Source organism: Tetrao urogallus (assembly GCF_951394365.1).
Source record: "Tetrao urogallus genome assembly, chromosome: 1".
In the NCBI taxonomy this organism is placed as follows: domain Eukaryota; kingdom Metazoa; phylum Chordata; class Aves; order Galliformes; family Phasianidae; genus Tetrao; species Tetrao urogallus.
In genome coordinates, this window is record NC_136813.1 from 105,182,179 (window position 1) to 105,205,244 (window position 23,066).

At 38.4% G+C, this 23,066-nt stretch overlaps 1 protein-coding gene across 1 annotated transcript in view; it reads left to right on the top strand.

Annotated features, from left to right (window-relative positions):
* Positions 1-3,590: 3,590 nt before the first annotated feature.
* Positions 3,591-23,066, top strand: part of PROS1 (protein S) — a gene marked incomplete at both ends in the record, with an annotated part of 29,557 nt that continues 10,081 nt past the window's right edge. Inside the window, 8 exons of the mRNA XM_079537570.1 lie at positions 3,591-3,669; positions 8,266-8,423; positions 9,569-9,593; positions 9,922-10,008; positions 13,395-13,517; positions 13,676-13,798; positions 15,908-16,033; positions 20,864-20,985. Of these exons, the coding sequence (XP_079393696.1) occupies positions 3,591-3,669; positions 8,266-8,423; positions 9,569-9,593; positions 9,922-10,008; positions 13,395-13,517; positions 13,676-13,798; positions 15,908-16,033; positions 20,864-20,985 (843 nt within the window). The remainder of the gene's footprint in view (positions 3,670-8,265; positions 8,424-9,568; positions 9,594-9,921; positions 10,009-13,394; positions 13,518-13,675; positions 13,799-15,907; positions 16,034-20,863; positions 20,986-23,066) is intronic.

A 23,066-nucleotide genomic window follows, 5' to 3' on the forward strand; every position in this document is an offset into this window, starting at 1 on the left:
AGTGAACATCAGTGGGTACAATGTTCTCTGCATGGAGGAATTCAGTGGCACCCCTTTGCTTCATGTGCACTTCTACGTCTGGCGCTATTTTATTAGACTGTCTCTCTGCTGCCAGCCATCACACAGCAACAACATGTAACAGAACACTGGCGGGAAGGTTCAACCTCTACTGCCATTCCACCAACATCTACCCCTGATGTTATGGACAAACACAAAAAAAATAGAAGGCACTATTTTCAGAGCAGCCTTCATCACTGTTATCAGCAGGCTCTTGTGCTGGTCACAGAGCTTGCTTACTTTACTGTAGATCGGAGACTAGAGCTTGCTAGTGGCTGGGAAAGGCAGCATGGGGGTTACTTCTCCCTTGGGAAAAGGCAAATCTATTTGTGGGATAATCTTTGCACAAATACCCAGGTGTGCTTGATTGGTAATATAGGGAAAATTTCCTCAAGGAGATGTAAACCTGGGGGAAAATAACACAGTATCCTAGTTGTGTATTACAAGAACTATTTAAACCAAGCCTTTTGCAAGGGAACCAGGACCGTGCAGCAACAAATCACTCCAAGCCCATCTTGGCATCCCATAGTCCAACATGCCACTTGTCCTGTACTGGACAGCAACCTCCACAGATAGGGCCCAACTCATCAACTCTTCTCACAGACATTTGCCAAGGGGGAGGGAGGGAAACAGACTGAATAGAGGACTAATGTCTGTGCTACATCAAAGGGCAGAAGATGCTGGTTAATAAAATACCAATCTCTCCTCTAGAGGCTGTCACAGATGTTCTCTATTGGTAACTTGTCTCCATGTCATCAGAAAGCAGTAACACTTTGAATTTCCACAGCAAATTTCCTGAAGCCCATTTCTCAAAGTTCCTTTTTTAACCAAATTAATGCCTTTGTTATTTTAAGTGATAACTAAACTCAAACTAAGCCATGTTCAAGAGAAGCTGAAAACTGAGTAATTAAGGATATAACTTTTTAAACTTCTTCCTAATTTAAACTAATCAAAGTGGGGAAAAATTGAGGAGCTATCCCTGACAAACACACGTTATCCCTAACAAAGAATGATAGTTTAAATAATTTACACAGGTAGTAACTGAAAACTCCTGACCTTACAAAGCTGTTGCATTCAAGGATGCCTTTGTACGAGTCCGACATCATTTAATATCACAAACAGATCAGATTTCTTCCAGAGCAGACAACAGATATTCTTTAAATATTTACATTGTTATGTATAAGAGCACCTTAGAATAGCTTCTCCACAAGACTTAGTGTGTAAGGAACAGAGAGGCTCCTTAAGAAGAGAGCAAGATGATTACAAGTATTCCAGATACAAAAACCAGGCTCTGAACAACCATAAAAGCCTCCAAGAAAACACACGCCACGGAATACAGTGCCTAGACCAACAAGCAAGTACCAACAAAGTTAATCTTGAGAACATGGCTACACAAATTCATTTTCAGGACATAGGTGTCACCTCTGAACAAATCCTTTCCCACATTATACATGCTGTTCAGCTTTACAGATTCTAACAAAATTGCAGTAAAGACATTGCCCACAGTATTCAACAGACATTGTGTTCTGCTATTTTGCAGATATGGAGAGCTCATTAACAGCACACACATGTTGCTACAGCTGTAACATTTGTTAGTTTGAAGATGATTGCTTCCTCTTTGAGATGGAGCAAAACCAACAAGGCCAGAAGCTCAGAAATCAATAAAACTGTATAGTTAAGCTATAACAATTAGGTAGCAAGCAGGCATAAGTATCAGGGACAAAAGCTGTGAACGATTCAACTTTTAGGTAAGAGAACATAAAGAGTTAGCACAGAAACTAAGAAAACCATAATAAAAAACTGCATTAATCCTTGTAATTCTATATTAAGATCAAGAGCTACTTAGCAGCCCATATGTAATGTGATCCAAAATACCAAGTACCAGCAAGTACAAAACTCAGAGGAATCTGTTAATCAGATGATTTTATTTCCACATCAAAGTATCTTTTAGATACTTCACTGTCAAGAGTTTTCATGCAGCATTATGCCCTTGCTAGAGAATTTTTCACTGTAATATCAATCCTTCATCTTCCTTAAAGAGTAATTAAGCAAAGCATTTAGAGCTTACCCTTCTCAGCAAGTTTAACTGTTTCCTGCTACGCTGCTTCTTAGAATTGTTTGAGTTAGAAGGGATCCTAAAAAGCCATCTAGTCCAACCCCGCTGCAGTGAACAGGGACACCCACAGCTCCTTCATGCTATGAAGGATCATGCATGATCCTTCAGCTCAGAGCCTGGTCCAGGCTCCCCTGAATGTCTCCAAGGATGGGGCACCCACCACCCCTCTGGGCAACCTGCTTCATAACAACCCTTACCATAAAAAAACTTCTTTCTTAAATTCAAAATAAGTTTCTCTTCTTTTAGTCTGAAACTACTCCCCCTCGTCCTATCACAGCAGACCCTGCTAAAGCGCGCTCTCTCGTTTCTCATAATCCCTCTTCAGATACTGAAAGACTGCTGTCAGGTCTCCTTGTCCGACTTGTTTGAAGTTTATCAATAAAAACAAAGAGCTCTACTTGAGCTGCATTATGTTTTGAACAGCCAGCCAAGCAACTGAACAGTGACGGAGACATGCTTCACGCAAGCCTGAATACCATCATTTCAGCCAAAGCTTCAGCGTAGCCAGCAGGCACACAAAGTACAAGCAGGAACAGCGCTGGGCTTGCTGGTACCTTTGGATCACGAAACGGGACTTTGGGTCACATAACACCTCGCTTGCTCTTAAACAAGAGTTAATGCAGTAATGCATTAAGCTCATACACATCCCAACCGAGTCTCACAGACCCTCCCGGCCCCACACTTACCAACAATCGTGACACGGCGGTGCGGCCTAGGCGGGCCGGGCGGGACGGTGCGCTGCTGCGGGGGCGGCTGCAGTCCGCCCCGCCGCGCCGGGGTCACGTGCCCAGCGGCCGCTAACGCCAGACCGCCTATTGGTGGAAGCCCCCATCGGTAGGGACGCGTAACCAGGCCGGTAACCCCAGGTTACCGCCAACGGGCGGGGATATAGGACAAAATTCTCGCAGACCGAGAAACGCGGAGGAGGGCAGAGCCGCGCCGGGGAGGAGAGACAGGCCGGCGGTCGGCCAATAGGAGCGCGACGCTCCGCACCGCCCGCGGCGGGCCGACCGATCAGCAGCGAAGAGGTGCCGCCGGCTCTCTGCGCCTCGTCGCCCACGCGGGAGGACCCGAAAGCGGCAGGCCGGGTGGCGATGTGCCCTTCTGCGCGGGCGTCTCTCGGCCCGCTCCTGCCTAGAAGAAGCCTCGCCGCCCGGCAGTTCCCGGCGATGCGTCCCGCCGAGCCCGCCCGCTCGCCGCGCTCCCTGAGCCGGGCGCAGACGGCGATCGTCGCCGCGGCGCTGCCCCCGGCGCCCTGCTGACGCTCGGGCCGGGCACGGTCGTCGGCCTCGGCCCATCCTCCCCCCCCCCGCCCCGCCGCCCCTCCCTCCCGCTCCCAGAGGCTCGCCCGGCCCCGCCGCCCCGCAGAGGAGCCGTCGCGCAGTCCCGGCGCCGCGTCCGCTCCCCGCCGGCAGCGATGAGGCCGCAGGGCGGGCGGTGCGTGCCGCTACTCGCCGGCCTGGCGGTGGCCATCGCTCTGGCGGAGGCCGCGACCTGTGAGTGGGGCGGGGGGCGCGGGCGGCGGGGAGAGGGCTGACCCGAGAGACGGGGCCCTCCGGATGGGAGCTGTGCTCTCGGAGTCGCGGTCCACAGATACGGCGAGGGCTGCGGGGCCGCAGGATGGTGACCAGAATCCAGCGCTGGGGCTCAGAGCCTCTCCTCACCTAGCGCTTGGACCTCTTAGATACGGTTGTGTATCTGGGGCAACTAGAATTAGGGCTCAAAGCAAGCGTGCTTCTGACGTGTCTTACTAATGATTAAACGGGCAGAAGAGAAAACTAATGTTTACTAATCAAACTTCTGTTTGAATGGCAGGGATTCAGACTAGAAGGAGAATAGTATAGAGAAATGAAAATTCATTTTAGAAATTAAGTTTGAACTGGCCCTAAAAATAGGCATTTTTTGATATCTCCCTTTCTCCTGCTTTTGTAACACGTCCATAGAATGATTTGAGTTGGAAGGGATCCTTTAAGGCCATCTAGCCCAACTTCCCTGCAATGAATCCACAGCTAGATCAGGGTGCTCAGAGCTCCACCCAACCTCACCTTGAGTGTCGCCAGGGATGGGACATCCACCACCTCTTTAGGCAACCTGTTCCAGTGCCTCACCACCCTTATTGTGAAACACTTTTTCCTTATATCCACTCTAAATCTCCCCTCTTAGTTTGAAACCATTTAGCATTGTGCCATCACAACAGACCCTGATAAAGAGTTTGTTCCCTTCTTTCTTATAGCCTCTCTTCGGATACTGAATTTATATACTTTATTTCAAAATACTATTCCAAAAATAATGCTTCCTACTTATTTGTATTAAAATGACAACAAAGAACACAGTAATGCTATTTGATAGAACAAATTCTCAGCTACAAAACACTCTTTTTCAACACAGGCACCACCGTAGCTATACATTTTCGCCAGTGATGAACAAGAGCATGCATGCCCCACTTTTAAACATCCACACCAGTGGAGGTGACCCACTGTCACTTTGCCCACTGCTGCAATGCACCACCTACTACCTGACATCCACTGTTTGGTCTCCCTAAACACTTAGCAAGTGTTGATGAATGCTAGTGGGTGCCATTTTTCCCACAGGGAGAAATTCATTGACACACACTTCTGCTTCATACACACTTCCATGTCAGATGTCGTTTTGTCAGACTGGACATCTGCTGCTGTCTGTTGCACAGCAACAATATAGGATGGAATACTGATGAGAAGGTTCAGCCTCTACTGCTATAGCACCAACATCTGCCTCTGACATCGTGGGCCAGAATAAGATATATCAGAATAAGATAGGAGCAGGCCTCATATGTACACTATTCTTTTTTTACACAAATGGCTAATCTGTAATAACATACAGCAGTGAGCAGTGCTGGACTAATTGCAAGCTTTATAAATGTTCCTGTTGTGCAGCGTAAGGATGTATAAGTTTTGGGCAAGACAGATCAGACAAACATTAGCAGTTAGTTGACTTTAATTTATTGGTTGCTTAAAGCTTATGTCACTGATGTGCTTTTCTAAAGACTCTAGGAATTATGGAGCTGACTGCAATACAGCAACTGTACAAATAAGGCAATTCCACTATCTAGAGTGTCATCAGTTTTAGTTTTTATTCATTGTATTGGGTCTGTGAAGTTCCTCTGATAGCAGTAGTAGGCTACAACAGCTTTCCACAACCAGGGTATTCGATAAGCAGCTCTAAGCTGTGCTTAACTAGCCCACTTAAGGCAGGTTTGTGGCTGTCTGTGCACTACAAATTAGCTTTAAGTAACCACTCAATCTTATCCTCTCCTCATTTTTTTTCATTTTTTTTATCAAGAGTATTGCTTTTAAACATGCATTTGATAACTAGACACTACAGTGTGTGTGTGCAGAGCCTGTTGGTTGAAACTGTAGCCTGGATTTCCAAGAGGCTTCAAAGATATTTAAATAAAATACACTGAGTTCCTTAAGGGTTAACTACTGGTTTGGCAGGGTCAGGAGTTCACTGGAGTTTCCTGTAATCAAACTGGAAGCAACAACAGGGAGGATTTTTTTTTTTCCTAATAAAAATCCTGTCATGATCCTTGTAAGGAAAAAACAGTTAAGTAAATACACTACTAAGTCTGTACATGTGAATTGAAATATTTTCAATAAGAAATTTGCACTAAGGCATCTTAATTAAACTTAAAAGCTTAGAGAAGTACAAATGAAGGCTGAACTACTTACTGTAAAATAATATGCCCATTTCCACTACCCCACTGTATTCAAAGCAGGTAGTTTTATATCTGGGGTCATGTTCTCCAAAGCACTGTACTTGTAATTTTATTGCACATTATTTATTGAAAACGTGTGTTGAAATGAGAATGATGGTCGAAACAAGAACATTTAAAGTCAGCAATGAATTAGGCCTCATCTTCACCACAGAGCCTCTGCCCCAGAGCTGTGTCAGCAAGCTTACACTGGTGCTAACAATAAACAAAATTGGCAAGAGTTTTTCTGCTTGCACACTTACTTAGCTTTTCATGGTAGCATATACCAATGAAAGCTCTTTTCTATCAGAATAATCACATGTAGCAGAGCTTTGTACTGAAGTCCTGGCCTCGTTACTGTTGTGGATCAGTCTCCACCTTACAGAGATCTTTCCAGTCTCCAATAAGACTAACTCATAGATAATGTATGTAAGAAGAAATGAATCCTCCAAAACCAGGCCGATGCCTACTCAGATACTCAGGGCATAAGCCGTCCTCTCCTCCTTGCATTTCTGAGCAACTTGCTAGTTACTTGCTAAGACAAGGATGTGCTTCTGAGCTTTAGAAGTATGCTACAGTAGATCTATCTGCCTTCTCAGAAAGCTTTACCTATTGCCATACTGTATAAACAACAAATACACAGAGTGGTGTGACTAGGCTGGCATCTACAGATCATATAACTAGAAAGTTTATCACAGTAGAAAGGGATAATTGAAAATAAATGAAATGCTCACCCACGTCCTAGGCTTGCAAGAAAACTTCAAAGGGAGCAATCTCTAGAAAAAGAACCCTCCCCCTCACAGTCAGCCCTTAAATGGGGTCTAAGAGAGGTGCAGCCAGGCTCCACCCCTTCCAGTCACCCAGCTGAATTGCCTTCACCTGTGCTCCCTGGGCTGACTCAATACTTGCCTCAGATGATCAATCAGAGGTTCAGGCTGTGATTTAGCAGTTCCTACATACCATACCATAAGGATTAGTCTTATCAAATACACCAAAGAAATCAATTTGAGGCTACAGTCTTATTCCATGTCAAATACATTTAGGATGCTATAACATAAAGGTTTCATCAGGTTACTGTCCATGTTGAAGTTCTCCAGAGTGCTTCAACTGTGTTTGCCATCACTTGATTGAGAGTTTTGTGTTCAGGATGCTATGGCTTTAAGTTAGATCTGTCACTTGAAAATCATTCTGTCTTCAAGTTCTGTGTATCATTAGCTATTCTTCCTAAAAAGCCTTTTAAGTTTTTCCTCTCTTAGTGCTTTGGGAGGCCGTTCTCTGACAGGTGACTACAAAAGTGCTCTGTGTTTGAGGTATTATAAACTCATAAACAACACTGAATTGACTACGTCTGTTAAATTGATCTTCACGGACTAGTGATGAATATTTAAGTACACTGTATCTGGTTTGCACAGTAGGTGCCCTCTGACAGTTACGCTAGTCAGACTTGTGTAAAAGCTTGTGTAAAAGCTGGTAAAAGAAGGGAAGGTGCAGAAGTGCCATGCTGTCTAGTTAGCATCTGTCAGCCATGCTCTTTAACCCTGTGAGCTGGAGTTCTTGCTATTATGCTCATCCATTTTTATCTTAATCACAAGGTATGTCCAAAGATAAAATCAATGAGGCAGTCTAATTTAGTCTTTTTCCCCATAATATTGTGTGCTCTGCAAAGAACACTGGACCAAATGCATATCTTTTTATTGTAATACAATTTCACAACTCATTTCTTTGCCAATTGTCTAAGTGTCAATAAAATAGCAACAATAAGATATGTGAAAATTAGGAATGACTCACAACATGATCAATTTGAAATAAAAAAGCTAAGTAGGATTCTGTTTTACCTGTGTCAAATGTGAATGTAGTTTCAGGTTGTCAGCCTTGATATTTTTTTGAATGTCATTATCTTTTACTTTGTCATATTCTTTGTGATTCTGAAAAACTACAATGACTTTGTGTTAATTACATATAACAGGTAGCCTGATTTCTTTAAAATACATTTTTGATCACGCATATAGGATCAGAATATTTACTTCTAGGTCAAGGAAACAGGTAATAGAAAAGTCTTGAGAGCATTTTTCCATTTATCAGTCACATATCTCATTTACAACATCATAGCTTAAAAAAAAGACTGAATATAACATTTAAGTTGTGCTTCAGACACACAGCATTGCATAAGTTTTTTGTGGTGACTTGGGATTTTTTTAGGACATGTACCAAGAACAGAATCCTGGAATGTTTGTGCCTAAATCGTAGGAAACAGCCACTTCATGAGTAATCTCTTAATTCAGACTTTTGTAAGGGAATCTCATGTTTATCTCATATTTCAGCAGTTAAAAATAAATAATAGAGCTCCTTTGTTTCTACAAAGTTTTATCCCACCAGTATGCCTCTGAGTTCCTGGTGAGGAAACGTCGAGCAAATTCTTTTATGGAAGAAAGTAAGAAGGGAAATTTAGAAAGAGAGTGTGTTGAAGAATTATGCAACAAGGAAGAAGCCAGAGAAATCTTTGAAAATAATCCTGAAACTGTAAGTATGTGAGGAATATCTGTGAGATAAATAGTAGTTCTTTGCAGTGGGATTCTAGAAGTACATAGAATTCACATTGCAAAGCTTAAAAAAAACCTCTCAAACATTGCAGACCAAGAACTGGGCTGAAAGTCTCCTGCGTATAGAATCAATTAATACTAAACGACATATAAGCAAAGAGAATAGTTGAGTAGATATTATTTTGATTTTAGGTATGGATCACCAGTTTTAGACCACAGTTGTCTGCAAGCATTCCATGTGGGGAAAGCCTGTTAGCTTCAATTAAAATTTTACACAGAGAACGCATGGCAGTGCAAGTCTTTTAATGAAGGGATTGAACTATGAGCTTTTTTCCTAGTGGAGATAACTGTTCCTCAGCTCATTCCCACCCCACAGTATTTAGCATTAGGAATATTGTAGTCAGTTTCATCCTGTAAAGGGGTCATTATGTACAGAAAATGTGATTAAGATGAATTCCTGTTTTGCAAGCCATATATTAGTCCTACGTTCTGTCTTTGATAACACTGCATATATTTGGAGATACTGTTTGTTGATATTTAAGTAAAAAAAATTAAATTGTTTCAGTAATCAGTTGTTTATTTAAAAAAAAAAAATCTAGTTTAATAAGACTTCACTTTATTTGGAATGAAGTTCCTGTAAAATATTCAACCTATTCCATGTTGTGGTGTTTTGGGGGTTTTTGTTTTTGTTTTGTTGTTGTTGTATTTACTTTTTTTTTATTTCCCTTCTTTATCTGAAGATAAAAAAAGGAAGCTTCTTTGTCTCTAGTAAAAATATTGGGCAAGATCCTCCTATTCTAAGAAAAAAATTTTTAGATTTTCAATTTGACCTCCAATTTATTATCACATCCAATTCACTGTCATTGCCTTCACTTCAAAATTGTCAAATTCAGTGCAGAATCTTAACCTTCTCTCCACTGAGTCCTTTGTTACAAAATAATATGCTATCATACCCTAAATAATAGAATACATGCCAAGTTTAATATGTAAGAATCCAAGTGATTTTCTTTTTTGCTTCTTTTATAGTCATAAGACAAATATATTTTGAACATTTTCAGTATGTTTTGCTGTAATTCTGTCTACCTTCAGTTTTTCTTACCCTTGGTTTTTCTTTTCTTTGTGCAGGAGTATTTTTACCCCAAGTATTTAAGTAAGTACAAGAAACCTGAGCAACTCTAGTGTGTCATTCACTACCCTTGCTATTTGGATAATGTTAGTTTTGTTATTCTGCTCACAGCACTAAAAGATTTGCATGCTTATTATAATGCATAGTAGCTCTTTGGCAGTTTGATGTGCTCAGATCCCAGCAAAGGCACTAAGAAGGTTGGTCTGTGATCAGCTGTCTTTAATATGCCCAGACAAGTTTTCTAACTTGTTTCAAACTGTGAGAAGAGAGTCTTTGAAGATGCCATGTAGAAGCTGTTGTAATTTCAGTCTAAATGAGTGTTTGTATCCTATGTGTGGATTTGCATTTGCAGGCTGCCTTGCCTCCTATCGAGCAGGAGTTTTCAGGGTTACTGCAGTGACTCCAGATTCTCCAGCTGATCTGAGGGCATGTGTCAATGGTAAGTGCTGCTGCTGGATGCTTTACCTACTGCACTTACACTGGAACGCACAAACGTGCATGTCTAGGAAACAGTTGTTCTTGGCAGAAAAATACACAAATCTCTATTTAACTCCAGCAAACAATTATCTGGGAAAAGAAATTGACAAGAAATTTAGGTGAGAGCGTTTGCAGAGTAAGTGACTGTTTTTAATTTTTACAAAGCATAGCAGAAAAGAATCAAACTGCAAAGTGGAAGGCAGACTTTCCAGAAGCATAGAAGCGTGTGCTGTGTCAGCTCACCAACATTCCCTAGTATGGCCTCAGTACTCTGCCTTATCTTTAGTAACTGTACTTGACTCAGCCCTTCCAGCAGATCCTGTTTAGTGAATTGAGCAAAGAGGCCACCTGGCAAATTTGCCTTTATACTACTCTTTGGCCCATGGTTACACTGTAGCCCTTGTTGAAGGGTATAATGCCACCAACTGAAAAATTCAAACATAAGCTGGATCTAGATATTTACTTCAGATACAGGAAGGCCACAAAGTAAAGAGTTTGTGATGCTGCTCCAATGTGTAGTTTTCTATGCCCATACATTCATAATGCCAGTGTGAACTGTATTTTTTCTAGTAAATTCACAGGAAACATCTGTAGCTCATTCCCAACTCGTCAATGTAGAAATATCTCTGAATTTATTAAACTTTTACAGCCTAGATGCATCAGAGAAATTTTCTTATTCTTGATCATCTGTCCCTGTTTTTGTCACGGAAAGCAAAAGAAGGTGAGAAAAATCCTTAATAATGACACTATACATGGTCATGGATGAACATATTTTCCAGATCACGTAGCCAACGTGCCTGCTGTCGTAAACTAAAATGTACTCCCATTGATGTCACACTTTCTCACTCATTAGAGGTTCTGGGAGGAAAGAATTCAGCAGAGTTGTGTGAGTGAACAGTGTTTCTGTATTATCCCATGAAAGCAACTAGTTAACTTGTTATTGTATTTCTCCATTTGGATTCATAATACTGAAGAAAAACGTGTTACTGCTGTTGGTCAGTCAATGGGAGAAAGGACAAGTTAAGAGAGTTAGCATAACCTTTGCAAGTGGTTCAAAGGCTATACTGTTCAAGGGACTTTATGCAGAGCATTTCTGAAAAGGAAATACTGCTGAGAAAACAGAATAATTAATTCCCATTAAGACTATGACATTTTTTTTAAAAATGTATTTTCATTGACTCATGCATCTTATGATACTGAATATCAAGCATTTTTTCATTTTAAAAGTTTTGTGTTTATTTATTTAATTATCCAAATTGTTTTGATAGTGTCAAAATGAAAAATCCAATTTTCCTAATCAGAAAAAAATTAATTATAACAATTACTTTAGAACAATACAGTAACTAGTGTGAATCTCAAGATAGGAAATAAAAGAATAAAAATAACAATGCAAACAATTTTAAAGTAATTTGAAGTTCCTAAACTGTATCACATAGTTGCATACTTAACTGCTTTTGAAAATAAAGGCTTAGAAAATCCCAATGTTTACACTTATTCTGCTCACTGTGGCGCATCTTCTGGATACCAAAGACTTAAAGTGGGAGAGGATAGAGGTACCAGCATGTTTCTTGCCACCTATCTTTTCAATGAAGGCTGAGTACGTCCAGATCAACTTTTTTTTTTTTTAAATATATTAACATCCCCAGTTCTCTTCCCATTTATTTACTTAATTCATCTTATTCCATCTATGTATATTTTGCACTGACAACATAACATAACATAACCCATCTTCTGTAAGGTCAGACTCACTCACATGCCATCATCACTTTCTGCTCAGAAGCATTCATACTCAGTTTTTTTCTGCAGTTGCACACTTCCAGGGTACCTCCCACATCCGTCATTTATAAAACTCTTTGCTTGTTCCAAGCCTGGTTCACACACTTGTTCCTTGACCTACAAAAGCAGAAATTAGCAAGCAAGAGAAAAAAAACGTAGGTAGTTTTACAACTTTTTTTTTTTTTTTTTTTACCACAGGAAACTGCTGTGACAGAGTCATGTATCAGCCCCATTCCTTTTATTTATTCTTTGCAATTTCTTCTGCCAATCTTACCTGAAACTGGAGTCCTTTGGTCCACGACATGAGTATTAAGTGCTATAGAGTAGCTATTCTAGAGATGTTGTACGGTTTTGGACCTTGTCTGGCCTCTGAGGTTTGGGATTTGCTTGCAGCAGAATTGAAATATTAAGTAAATTTAATTGACAAATATACTAACAGTTTTTTTTAAACTGTCTTACAGAACTTTAAACTTACTCTTTTGTGGGCCTCAACATAAAGAAATTCAGTCAGGTCTCTGGCACAGAATCACAGCGAGTTTCATTCTGCAAGATTACTTGCCTTTCCAGCTTTTTTTTTTTTTTTCAATCTGAGCATCCCAAAATCCTGTCTTCATTCTACCTTTCTTTTATAATACCCTTTTTCATATTTATTTTCTTTTTAGAAAACATGAAATAACATCCTAAAATATGTACAAAAACATATTTTTTAAGAAGAAACAGTGTATGTGTGACTTCTGTGGGTTTAGTGATAAATAATCCATAAGAGTACCGACAGACTTAAGAGAAATAAATATAAGGACACTTTACATATTATTCTGATAAAAATTAGGAAAATCATGGAAAAAAATTTGAAGAATTTATGTATTTTGGGCATAGCAAAAAGACAGTGAGCCTTGTGTTCTCTGTCCCAACTATGTATTTTGAGCCTTGCCTCTTGCAGTCTTGCCAGCATATATAAAGAATCTTCAGTTGATTTTTCCAATCTATTTTTTTTTTTCCATTGAAGTTAATATTTGTGACAGGTGACAGTATTAAACCTTATGTATCCAGTCTACATACAAGGCTTGGGCAGCCGAAACAAACTCTATGAACACATAGCTGTAAGTCTGTCTATGAACACAATGCAGTTTCTTGAACAGAGAAACTGAGCCCTTGAATTTTATTCTGGGGTACTTGTTGAAAATTAGGAATTTCTATAGAAATTTGTGTCAACGTAATGAGACAGAGCATTGTTCTTTAAAGGGTTAAATATGTCACTAATACTAAAAAAAAATAGTGTCAAGACTTTGGTCACAATCTGCAAGGATTATTGTGGTTTAGTGAATCACTTGTTTTCTAGTTGTTTTCTGTCTGATGAAGAATACTGGTGGCTTTAGATTTTTTTCACTTGCAGATTCTGGCTGACAGAATTAATAACAAGAGTTTTGTGTCAATATCTGATCTTACTCATCAAGCCTCTCCCTATTTATTGAAAGGTAAAAGGTAGCTGTGGAAGACGAAAGGAAAGATTAAGCTGATCCTTGAGGGAAATATCCTCTAATAACATGTAATTCTAATGTTTTCATCCTGCAGAAATTTCAAACCAGTGTAGCCCTCTGCCATGCCATAGAGATGGATATAAGGATTGCATAGATGGACAAGCCAGATATACATGCATCTGTAAACCAGGATGGCAAGGAGAGAATTGTGAAGAAGGTATAATCTTTAATGTCATTACAATATTAGTTCTTAGGAATACGGTTATAGTTCTACTAGTGCTGAATAGTATCAGATCTTGAAGTATACCTACATGCACACTGTTGTCTGTGGTTGCTTTTCCCTGAGCAATGATTTTTATTTTGTTTTCGTTCTAGATATAAATGAATGTGAAGACTTCAATGGAGGTTGTAGCCAACGCTGTTCTAATTTGCCTGGAAGCTACCGTTGTTTATGTGAGGATGGCTACTTCATGCATTCAAATAAACGAGATTGCAGAGGTAGGAAATAAGGCTTAAGGAGAGTGTCACTACATAACAATCCATTGCTTATTATCTATTGACTGCAGGGAAAATAATTTAGCCAAGTAGTTCCGTAAATGCTCTAAATCAGCAGAAGCTTGCATTGCCACTGGAAGATGCAGGCCTACTTCAACCAGGCTGCTCATCCTACTTCCTACCTTACACTGCTATAAAAGAACATTTGGACAACTGTTTAGTGAACAAGATCAAGGAAAGAAGATATTGAACCAACTAAGGTTCAAAGAAAGTTTTAGTCACTAACCAGTTTCATATCTCCTTTAAGCTTGTTGAAACAGAAACGTAAAGTGTTGCAACCAGCTAACATTGTTATCATGCAATTCCTATCTGGCAAACATTGGTTTAGGCTGAGTCACTCCAAATTTGCTGTCTTCTTTTGGGAGTTTGTATGTTCATTAGAGAATAAACTGTTAATGAAACTGAAAATGCTGTACATGAAGAGAAACATTTGTCTTTCACTCACCCAGCATAATTTTTTCCCCATACATGGATAGTGGTTGTCAATTTATTATTGACCATGACCTATGCATTTCATTCCACTCCAGATGAAGTCTATATATTAAAATAATTATCAAATCTTACTTCAAAAAAAAAAAAAAAAAAGCAACCTCATTTCATTTTCATATCACATATTTTATTTCTGAACCACGCCAACCATTTCAGATAATGTTAAATAATTCAAGAGGCCAGACCTAAGGGTTGTCTGCCACTGTTTCTACTTTTAGTGTAAATATATTTGAGAGTTAGTAATGCATCTGCAAATACCAGAAAAAAAAAAAAAATTCTGTTATATCAAGTAGGGAAGACAGGTAAGCTACTTAGAATCTCTGCAGTTCTTGGAATGATGTTGAAAAAATCTTTTAAAACACATATTGGAGCTAAAAATATATGAACATACTTTAACAATTTGGATCAATGACGTAACTGACTCTTTGCAAAGGTTTTATTGTAACACAATGGTTGGTTTAAAAAGAACAAGTTATTTTTAGTTATCTGACACTGGAATCAATGAGTAGCAAAGTAAAATAACCAAACAATTAAAAGAAAAAAATCTCAAAAAAGATTTCTTAGTGAAGATTATTATTAGACTGAGTTATTATTATTAAACTAATTATTATTAGACTGGAGTTCTACTCTATCTTCAGTAGTGATGTAAGTACAGATCTGGGTGTTGATCATTCAAAGACTGTCAGATTGAAAAATAACTTGAAAACTAATCACAGTACTAGTTAGGTCATTTAAAAACTGGATTTAAGTGTTTAATTACATCCATCTTCAAAATTATACACCAAGGAATTTAAAATGCACAAGATAACTCTCAAAAAGTAGCCTGTATTTTGGACAGCTATGACTTCAAAATGTTCTGAATCCTCCCAGGCAGGTAACAGAATCAGTTCTCCCCAGTGCAGCTACTACAAAACCATGGGGAAAACTACAATGATCCTTGCACATACAGGTGGGAATTAAAATGCTACCAGGGATTGGATATTTTTCTATCTACAAGACATTTAGTTAGATTTATACTATATGTTGTGTCCAGTTGTTACATTGACATTGAAAAATAGGAAACAACACAGAAGATAAACCCTGAAATGATTTGAGGGATGAAGAGACAGGGAGCAACTTGAAAATCTGTCAGCATAGACAATTAAAAGAAGATTGTGACATGTCAGAAATGGATAGGATTATTTCTTGTCTTTCTGGATGTTTTATAAAAGACGGGGTATTGTTATGCAGTGTAACTTAGTTTATAGGAAATCCACAGACTATTTCTCTTACTGCATTCTTAGATATGTTTCTCTTTTCCTGTTTTCCACTAGACATGTGAGAAGAGTTTAAAGGTAGACAGGCAGAGAATTCATTTTTCACTGAGAGTATGCAGAAATTGCCTTCTAGGGACCTCTGGAAGTCTTTACTGCTATAGTTATAGACTGCTATAAAAGCACAGAAAACCTAACTAGCAAGAGACAGTTTGCCAGCCTCACCGAGCTCTTACAGTTTTGGACCAAGTTAAGAAAAAATGATATGCAGAAGAGTGACTTATTTTTAATAACTTGTTTGTATTTCTAGATATAAATGAATGTGCATTACATCCAAACATCTGTGGGACAGCTGTCTGTAAGAATACCCTGGGTAAATATGAATGTGAATGTGCAGAAGGCTACACATATAATTCAACTTCCAAGAACTGTGAAGGTAGGACTTCCCTTCCTCCCTCTCCTTCCCTCTCATATTCCCCCATTTCTTTCCATTTTTGAATCTACTGCTATACAAATTCCAGCATCTCTTATATGATATATTGATTACTATGGAGTTACTCACTTGTTTGTTCTTTCAGGGGTCCAAGCTATACTGCAGGCACTGTGCACAATTTCAGTGACTTGCTCTGGAATCTTAGGGTATCCAGCATATTCTTGTGTGTTCTCCTGTAATGCCAGATGATTTTGTCAGTTCATGGTCACTGTAAAAAGGACTTTCTGTCCAAGCTCTCAAACCAAATAACAGATTTCTTCTGGATAACTTGGTGCAATGCATTTAGGATCTGGACATTACTAGGGTGTCTTGTATCCTGTTTCTAAGCACTATTATAGTTGTGAAGATGGAATATTTCACATTTGTCAGTTTAATACATGTGTCTAACTTGAGAGAGGTTATAGGAGAAGCAATTAAAAGTTCTCATTCATCAGCTCCTTACCAGTTGAGACAGAAATATTTGACAGAATAAATAAAAAGAAATGAAAACAAAGCTTAATCTGTTGGTACCAAAATGCTGAAAAGTTTTTCTTTATCTGTCTAATAGGTTGTTTAGTTTTATTCAGCCCTCCTGGCCAGGGACTGAGTCTCTTTTTATATGTCTTTAAATTTAAATTACATTAAAGGGCTTTTCACTGGGGTCAATGAAATTTAACATTAAATTCAACTGTCTAATCCCTCCTTGAGGTCTGTAGTTATGTTGAAAACTAACAGCATAAGAGTGAATTCATCTCCATTGTAGGCTGGATGTGATAACACGACAGTTGTATAAAATACCCAATATTTAAAATGAAAAATACTTTTCTACGTCCAGAAAAAGAATTGTGGGGGAAAAAAAGGACCTGCATCAAGAGACTCTTCCCTCTTTTCTGAAATGTAAAGACAGAAGAAAGAAACACAAGACAAATTTCTGTAACAATTACAACAAAGTTGAAAAGTGTTGATTACTTGTGGTAAAATGGCAAGAAGCCACTCTTCCAAAACCATCATGAAATAATAACTATTTCAAGCATTGAAAGTATTTGCAAACTTGTTCTACAATGTATTTCACTCTGTTAAAATTTCGGTTCATTACAAATATCAGAAATTCGATTTCAGATATAAAAGAAGGATATGAGCTTTTAGAGTTTTACTATGAAGGAAAAATTTCTGCCACATACAAAAAATAACGTCAGTGATCGATTTTTATTTCGAATGCTAGCTCTATTTTATTGCTCAAAAGGAAAGAAAAGCAGTTTATTGCTGGTTACGAATCTTTTGCTCCATGCAGCATTCTTGTGACAAAGTTTTTCATTGTGGTAATGGTTACATATTCAGACATCTGCTCTTTATCTAGTTACTGTGGGATTAAAACTTAACTGACAGTTTTATGCCCCTTTTTGAGCTACATGCACTGGAATGAGAACTCATGGTAGTTTATCTAATTGTCACCCCTTTCACTACTCTCTTCAGATATGTGGATTGCATCAAATCGAATTGAAGTGTTATTTGTCTTTTGAATACAGTGATCCCTGAAGGCTGCAAGATGAGAACATAAAAACAGCAAAGATTTACCTCCTGTATGGAACTGCTAACAGTGCTGATAATAAGCTTTTAGACATAGTTATAATGACATAAAATGAGTCACCAAATGTACAGAAATGTAGCCTTCCAAAAAGACTAAATGGCATTATTTTTTTTGCTGTCATGTTGCATGTAGGTGATCAAATCCAATTACATTTGCTAAAAAATAAGGTTTGCATTCATTTATACACACTTATATTGATGATGACTGTTACCATAATGAGGAAGAGATTTTTTTCCACCAGTTCCTAGGAGAATTTTGCTACAGTTCCTCATTCCCACCTTTTGCAAGACATCATCGGAGGAAGAAATCTGTACAATCCAGTCTTTTTTCAATAAAAATCATACCATTTTAGATTCCAATTTATATTCTTCTCATGTTGAAACCACATTTTAAAGAACTACCTAATTATTTTGTGTGCCTATCTTCATATTATTTTACCTTCTCTGAATAGGGAACTTCTCCTAAGGAAGTGAATAAGCCAGTTAATCAAACAGGACAGAGTATTGCTGCATTTCAGATATTAGTTCTCCCTAGCACCTGTTCTGAAAATCTGAGACAAGGAATAAGGCCTTCCCCTTCCCTCATGAATTGTTTAACGCATACAAAACCCTGCTTATCCACATCCATGCTCTGGGGAAATTATTATGTTTCTCTAGCAGTATATAGAACAGCTCTCTTCTAGGGCATGGTTTGCAAATCCTTCATGGCTGATTTTAAGTCTCAGCAACTCAGCAAAAGCAACTTATTCAATCTTCCACTGAAAGCAGCTGCATGAACCCAGGATGCTGCAACAGATCCATGAGTTTGTCTGAGGAGCTTCTGATGACTATTTTATGATCTGGAACTATCATTTGGATGGATCTGTGGGAAGCCCTTGAAATAGCTCAAACAAGCATGCAAAAACGTTGAATACAACTCAGAAGAAGAAAAGGATAATTTTAAAGCGATTAAAAAACCTCCAAAAAACCTAATCCTCTCCTGATTCAGCATTTCTATAACAGGACAATTAACTCTGCATGGAGAGATTCTGCTATTTGGACTGATAAGGGATTCCAGAGCAGCTGATGGGGAAGGTGACTTTCATAACTATGCATGAAGCTTGCTGTCCTCCTGTTCAGATCATACTCTCTGGAGGGAGACCTTACTCATGAGCATTAGGTTCATTTTGGCAATGGAAATTTACATCTCCCCAAGACTATTGCAAGTCTCTGAGTAATTGATTTAAGATAGAAATTCATCTCTCAAGCAGTGTGCAATAAGCTTTCATAATATGTTCATAAACTTATGTTTGTCTGCAGGCTCTGGGCCTGAGGAATACATTCAAAATGAACTACTGCTTTCAGAGAATTCAATACTCTGATTTACTGTATTGCTACTGGCTAGCCAGTGCTCATAGTTTTATGTGTTTGTATTGGCTGTTGTTCACATGCTGGAAGGGGTAAAGAATCTTCCACAGGGAACAATGCCTCCTAAAGCATCTCTACAGAGTCATGTTTCTCTGAAAGGCCTTGAGAAAAGTTGCTTCTCGGAATCTCTTTACTTGCATTCCTCTCAGGACATGTTGAATTTTGTATTTCCTTTCATATCTTCACTGCAAGGCAGGATATAGGGTTTTTTTTTTACCTTCTCTTCTCCATGTGCTCAGGCCTAGGCAGATTTCTCACCCTCTTCTGATCCACAAGTGATCATAATAAGAATGAAATTTGTTTTTCCAAAGCAAGCTGATAGGAAAATATAGATAAAGCATTATTCTTACCCAGTGCATAGTATGTGTAGATTCTGTTTGGAATTTGTCATTGCCTCATTGGTATGTTTGATAAAATTAGAAAAAACAACCAGCAACAGAACCAGTTTGACATTGTAATCAATGGGTTTGTTGTCAGTTTTAAATAGACTTGAGATTGCCAGTCACTGGAAATTATTAGGAAATGACTTTCACAGTAGAACCCCTTTTACCAAGCTGAGCTTGCAATCTATTGGGATAGACAACAGCCATCAAGACCATAAATAGTTTAATGATTTCCAACTGGGAAGGAGTACATATGCCAAACAAAGGAGAAGCGATCTAACTGTAGATGAAGGAGATGGAAGGGTCAAATTTCAGTTCTGCATCAGCAAAATACTTCTTAACAACTGACTAAATTCTGCTGCATGAATAATTTGTGACTATTTTCTCTGAGGCATATGTGGAAATAAGTATGAATAAGGCTCCAAAATAAACTTTTAAGCATTTCAACCCACCCTCATATCTTACTCACGCAGAACGTTTATAGTTTACAGTTTCAGGAGTTTGCTTGTTTGTGTATTTGTACATTCAGAGTAACACATTTTAATAGGACAGCTTTCTCAAATCCAAGCAGTGAAAATTCTTAACACTGGCAACTGTTCTCTGAAGACTGCAATTTCAGGCATGATTGCATGGTCACAAGTGAATTTATACAGTCATTATATAAGAATAATTCAAGTTATGACGCTGCAACACAAAAGCATTTGCAAGAAGCTACGTCAGATCAATTCATGGCAACATCCAGTACTATATTTCTGTATTAACAACTTCTTCTATTTACTTATGTGAGATTTTGGATTTGTAAGGCATTTGAAGAGATTTGAAGAGAGAAGCAGAAGTCTGCTATGCAACATTTTCTGCAGCTATGTACCTGAGATCAATTAGAACTTGAACAATCCAAAAAGCTGTAGTCATCAACTGTCATCAGCTGAGATTGCTGTATGTCATTTTAACAGATATTTTGCTTTGAAATGATTTTGGTCTTATGTGAATAAAACATGTTCCTTTAGTTGCCATATATACTTCTAACACTCTAAATTTTGATTATATCCGTAGGAAAAGGAAGAAGTCTGACCCAGAATAGCATTTCTACTGCAACAGTAGTGATTTATTGAGGTCTCCTGTGCTAATGCAACCACCTTGCATTTCAAATTCTTACTGCCTCACAAATCAGACAAAATTTTCCCCAGCTCTGAGTACGAGGCCCTTATGATATTGCTAGGTTTTAAACATGCAGCAGGTAATTCTGGATTCAAAATTTTACACAGGGAACATCCGTTAGCATTAATTTAGCTTAGTGGTAGTCACCTGTTGGATTCATTTTATGCTGGAGAACTCGTCTGTCACTCCAATAATTTAACATTTGTTTTCAGTCTGTTCAATGAAAAATCTTAAAAACTCTTGCTTCCATCTCTTGTAGATATTGATGAATGCGCTGAAAATACTTGTGCTCAACTTTGTGTAAACTCTCCAGGAAGTTATAGCTGCTATTGCGATGGCAAGAAAGGGTTCAAGCTCTCTAAGGACATGAAGAACTGTGAGGTAAAACTGCACTGCATAAAATTCCATGTGGAAAATCACAAAGTTGGATATCTGTTGGCGACAGGATGAGTTAGCTTCAAAAAATAATAATAAGCTATTTGAGAACCAATTCAAAATTGCTGAAAAATTGCTCATGACTTTGAGCTATGGTTTGACTCACAAAGCAGACCCAGTAAAGTGTTTGGATGCCATTCCGTTCATGCATACTCATTTACACAAACCTTGTCAAGAGAAGCTAGCCTTCGCCAGTCTTCTTTATTTTTTGCTGCCTCCAAAATAGATCCCAGCTTTCTCCTATCATACAAATAATTTCTGTTCAGCTTACTCAGAGCCAGAATATTCCACTTGCCCACATGTTTCCAGGTTTTTCTTAGACTGCACAAAAGTTTTCACTCACTCTTGCGGAATTACTGCAAGATCCTGTTTGGATCGAAAAAACAAAAGCTGGACTGTTTTCCACAGTTTTCATCTGCAACAGCTTAAGAAAAAGGATGTAGTAATACTTGCCAATTGAAGAAGCCTCTCACAGCAAGAATGGTCTGTTGTTGCTCAGTTAGAAAATTTACACTTATTAGTAGAAGAAAATTTGGAACTCTTGAGAATCTCAGTACGAGGCTTTTATCGTGAATCGTTCTTTGTATGTTTTGAAAAATTCATACAGGCTGAGACTTGTTTTATGAGGTGAGTGCAGATAACTGCTAAGAAAAAAGAAAAAAGCAACAACACCTCTAACAAAATACAACAAAACTGGACCTAAGCCATAGGAATGAGGTCTGGCACAAGCACTAGCTTGTATACGTTAGAACTTGTTTGTACTTGCTAAAATTTAATATCTGAACAACATTGGGAGTCACTACATTTCTTTTTCCTTTTTCATCAAAGGAGAAGAGTATCTTCTGGCTTCATTACGTGTTCAGTACAGCTGTTTGGAAGTGATTATTTGTCTATTTGGAAACTAGTTTCAGGCCTTGAAATTGAAAAAAATAGTTTAATCAGTTGAGAATATAGGCAGTCCAAGAACTAGTTATATTGGCAAATGTGAAATGGAATAGCCATAAAATTAATCACACTTGTACATTTAATGAAACTGCTGTGTCATGAATGCACTAGAGTTTAGTAACTGTATTCAGCTGTTTACCAAATGAATATCTTCAAGAAGAGCCCTTCACACACATTCTTGTCACTTCTATTCTATATACTGCCATCATACAAAAGATACACAGTGTGTTTTGAGGGATACCTTCATAGCAAATTGATTTTTAGGCTCCTACTAGTCAATGTATCTGTGCTCTAAAGTACATTCCGCATATCTTCCCACCTTTCTTCAATGCAGAACTTACTCCCTCTACCAGAAGACATTCTAAGTGCTTTACTTTCAAGAGAAAACTGAACATATTATTTTACTTGTACAATCACAGTTCCAGAACACAAAGAAGCCAACAGTGCCTGGAAAGGGTAGTTTACATTTGTTTGTTCATTATTTTACTAGTTTAAATCTGCACCACATGTAATTCCTATGTGCAGAAGCCTGTTTAAAAGTTTAAGTAGCTGAATATCTGAAAAATTAGGTGCTGCTGATTTTGACGTTGATTTTGATTTTTCCCTCCTCATTGTGGCTGCAGCTATCTGACTGTGATTACTCATATTTGACTTTGGCTAGAGAACTAGGATTAATCCCAGCTTTGCATATTGTTAATGGACTTTTAGTTCCCACAAACACATAGAACTCTTCTTTTACACATTTCCTGAGAATATTCTGTCTCAGGACCTTCCTGATCCCATTAACAGTTCTCAGAAATATTAATTCAATGCTGTTCTAGCAGGAAGTGAAGTGTGTTGCTGATTGCATCAACATCCCCTTCCAGAACTGAAATAAAATAACTACATTCAGTGAACAGACAGACAGAAATATTTTGTACCAATCTGGTACTGTATTTACCTGTAATTTGCTTCTTTTTATTCCAGGCAAATTATTCTAGTTGTACTGGAAGTTGTTCAGTTATGAATAGTTGTATACTGGTATTGATAAAGAGAAGGTGATCTTCACTTATTTATTTTTAAATCTGCTCAAGTCACAGCTC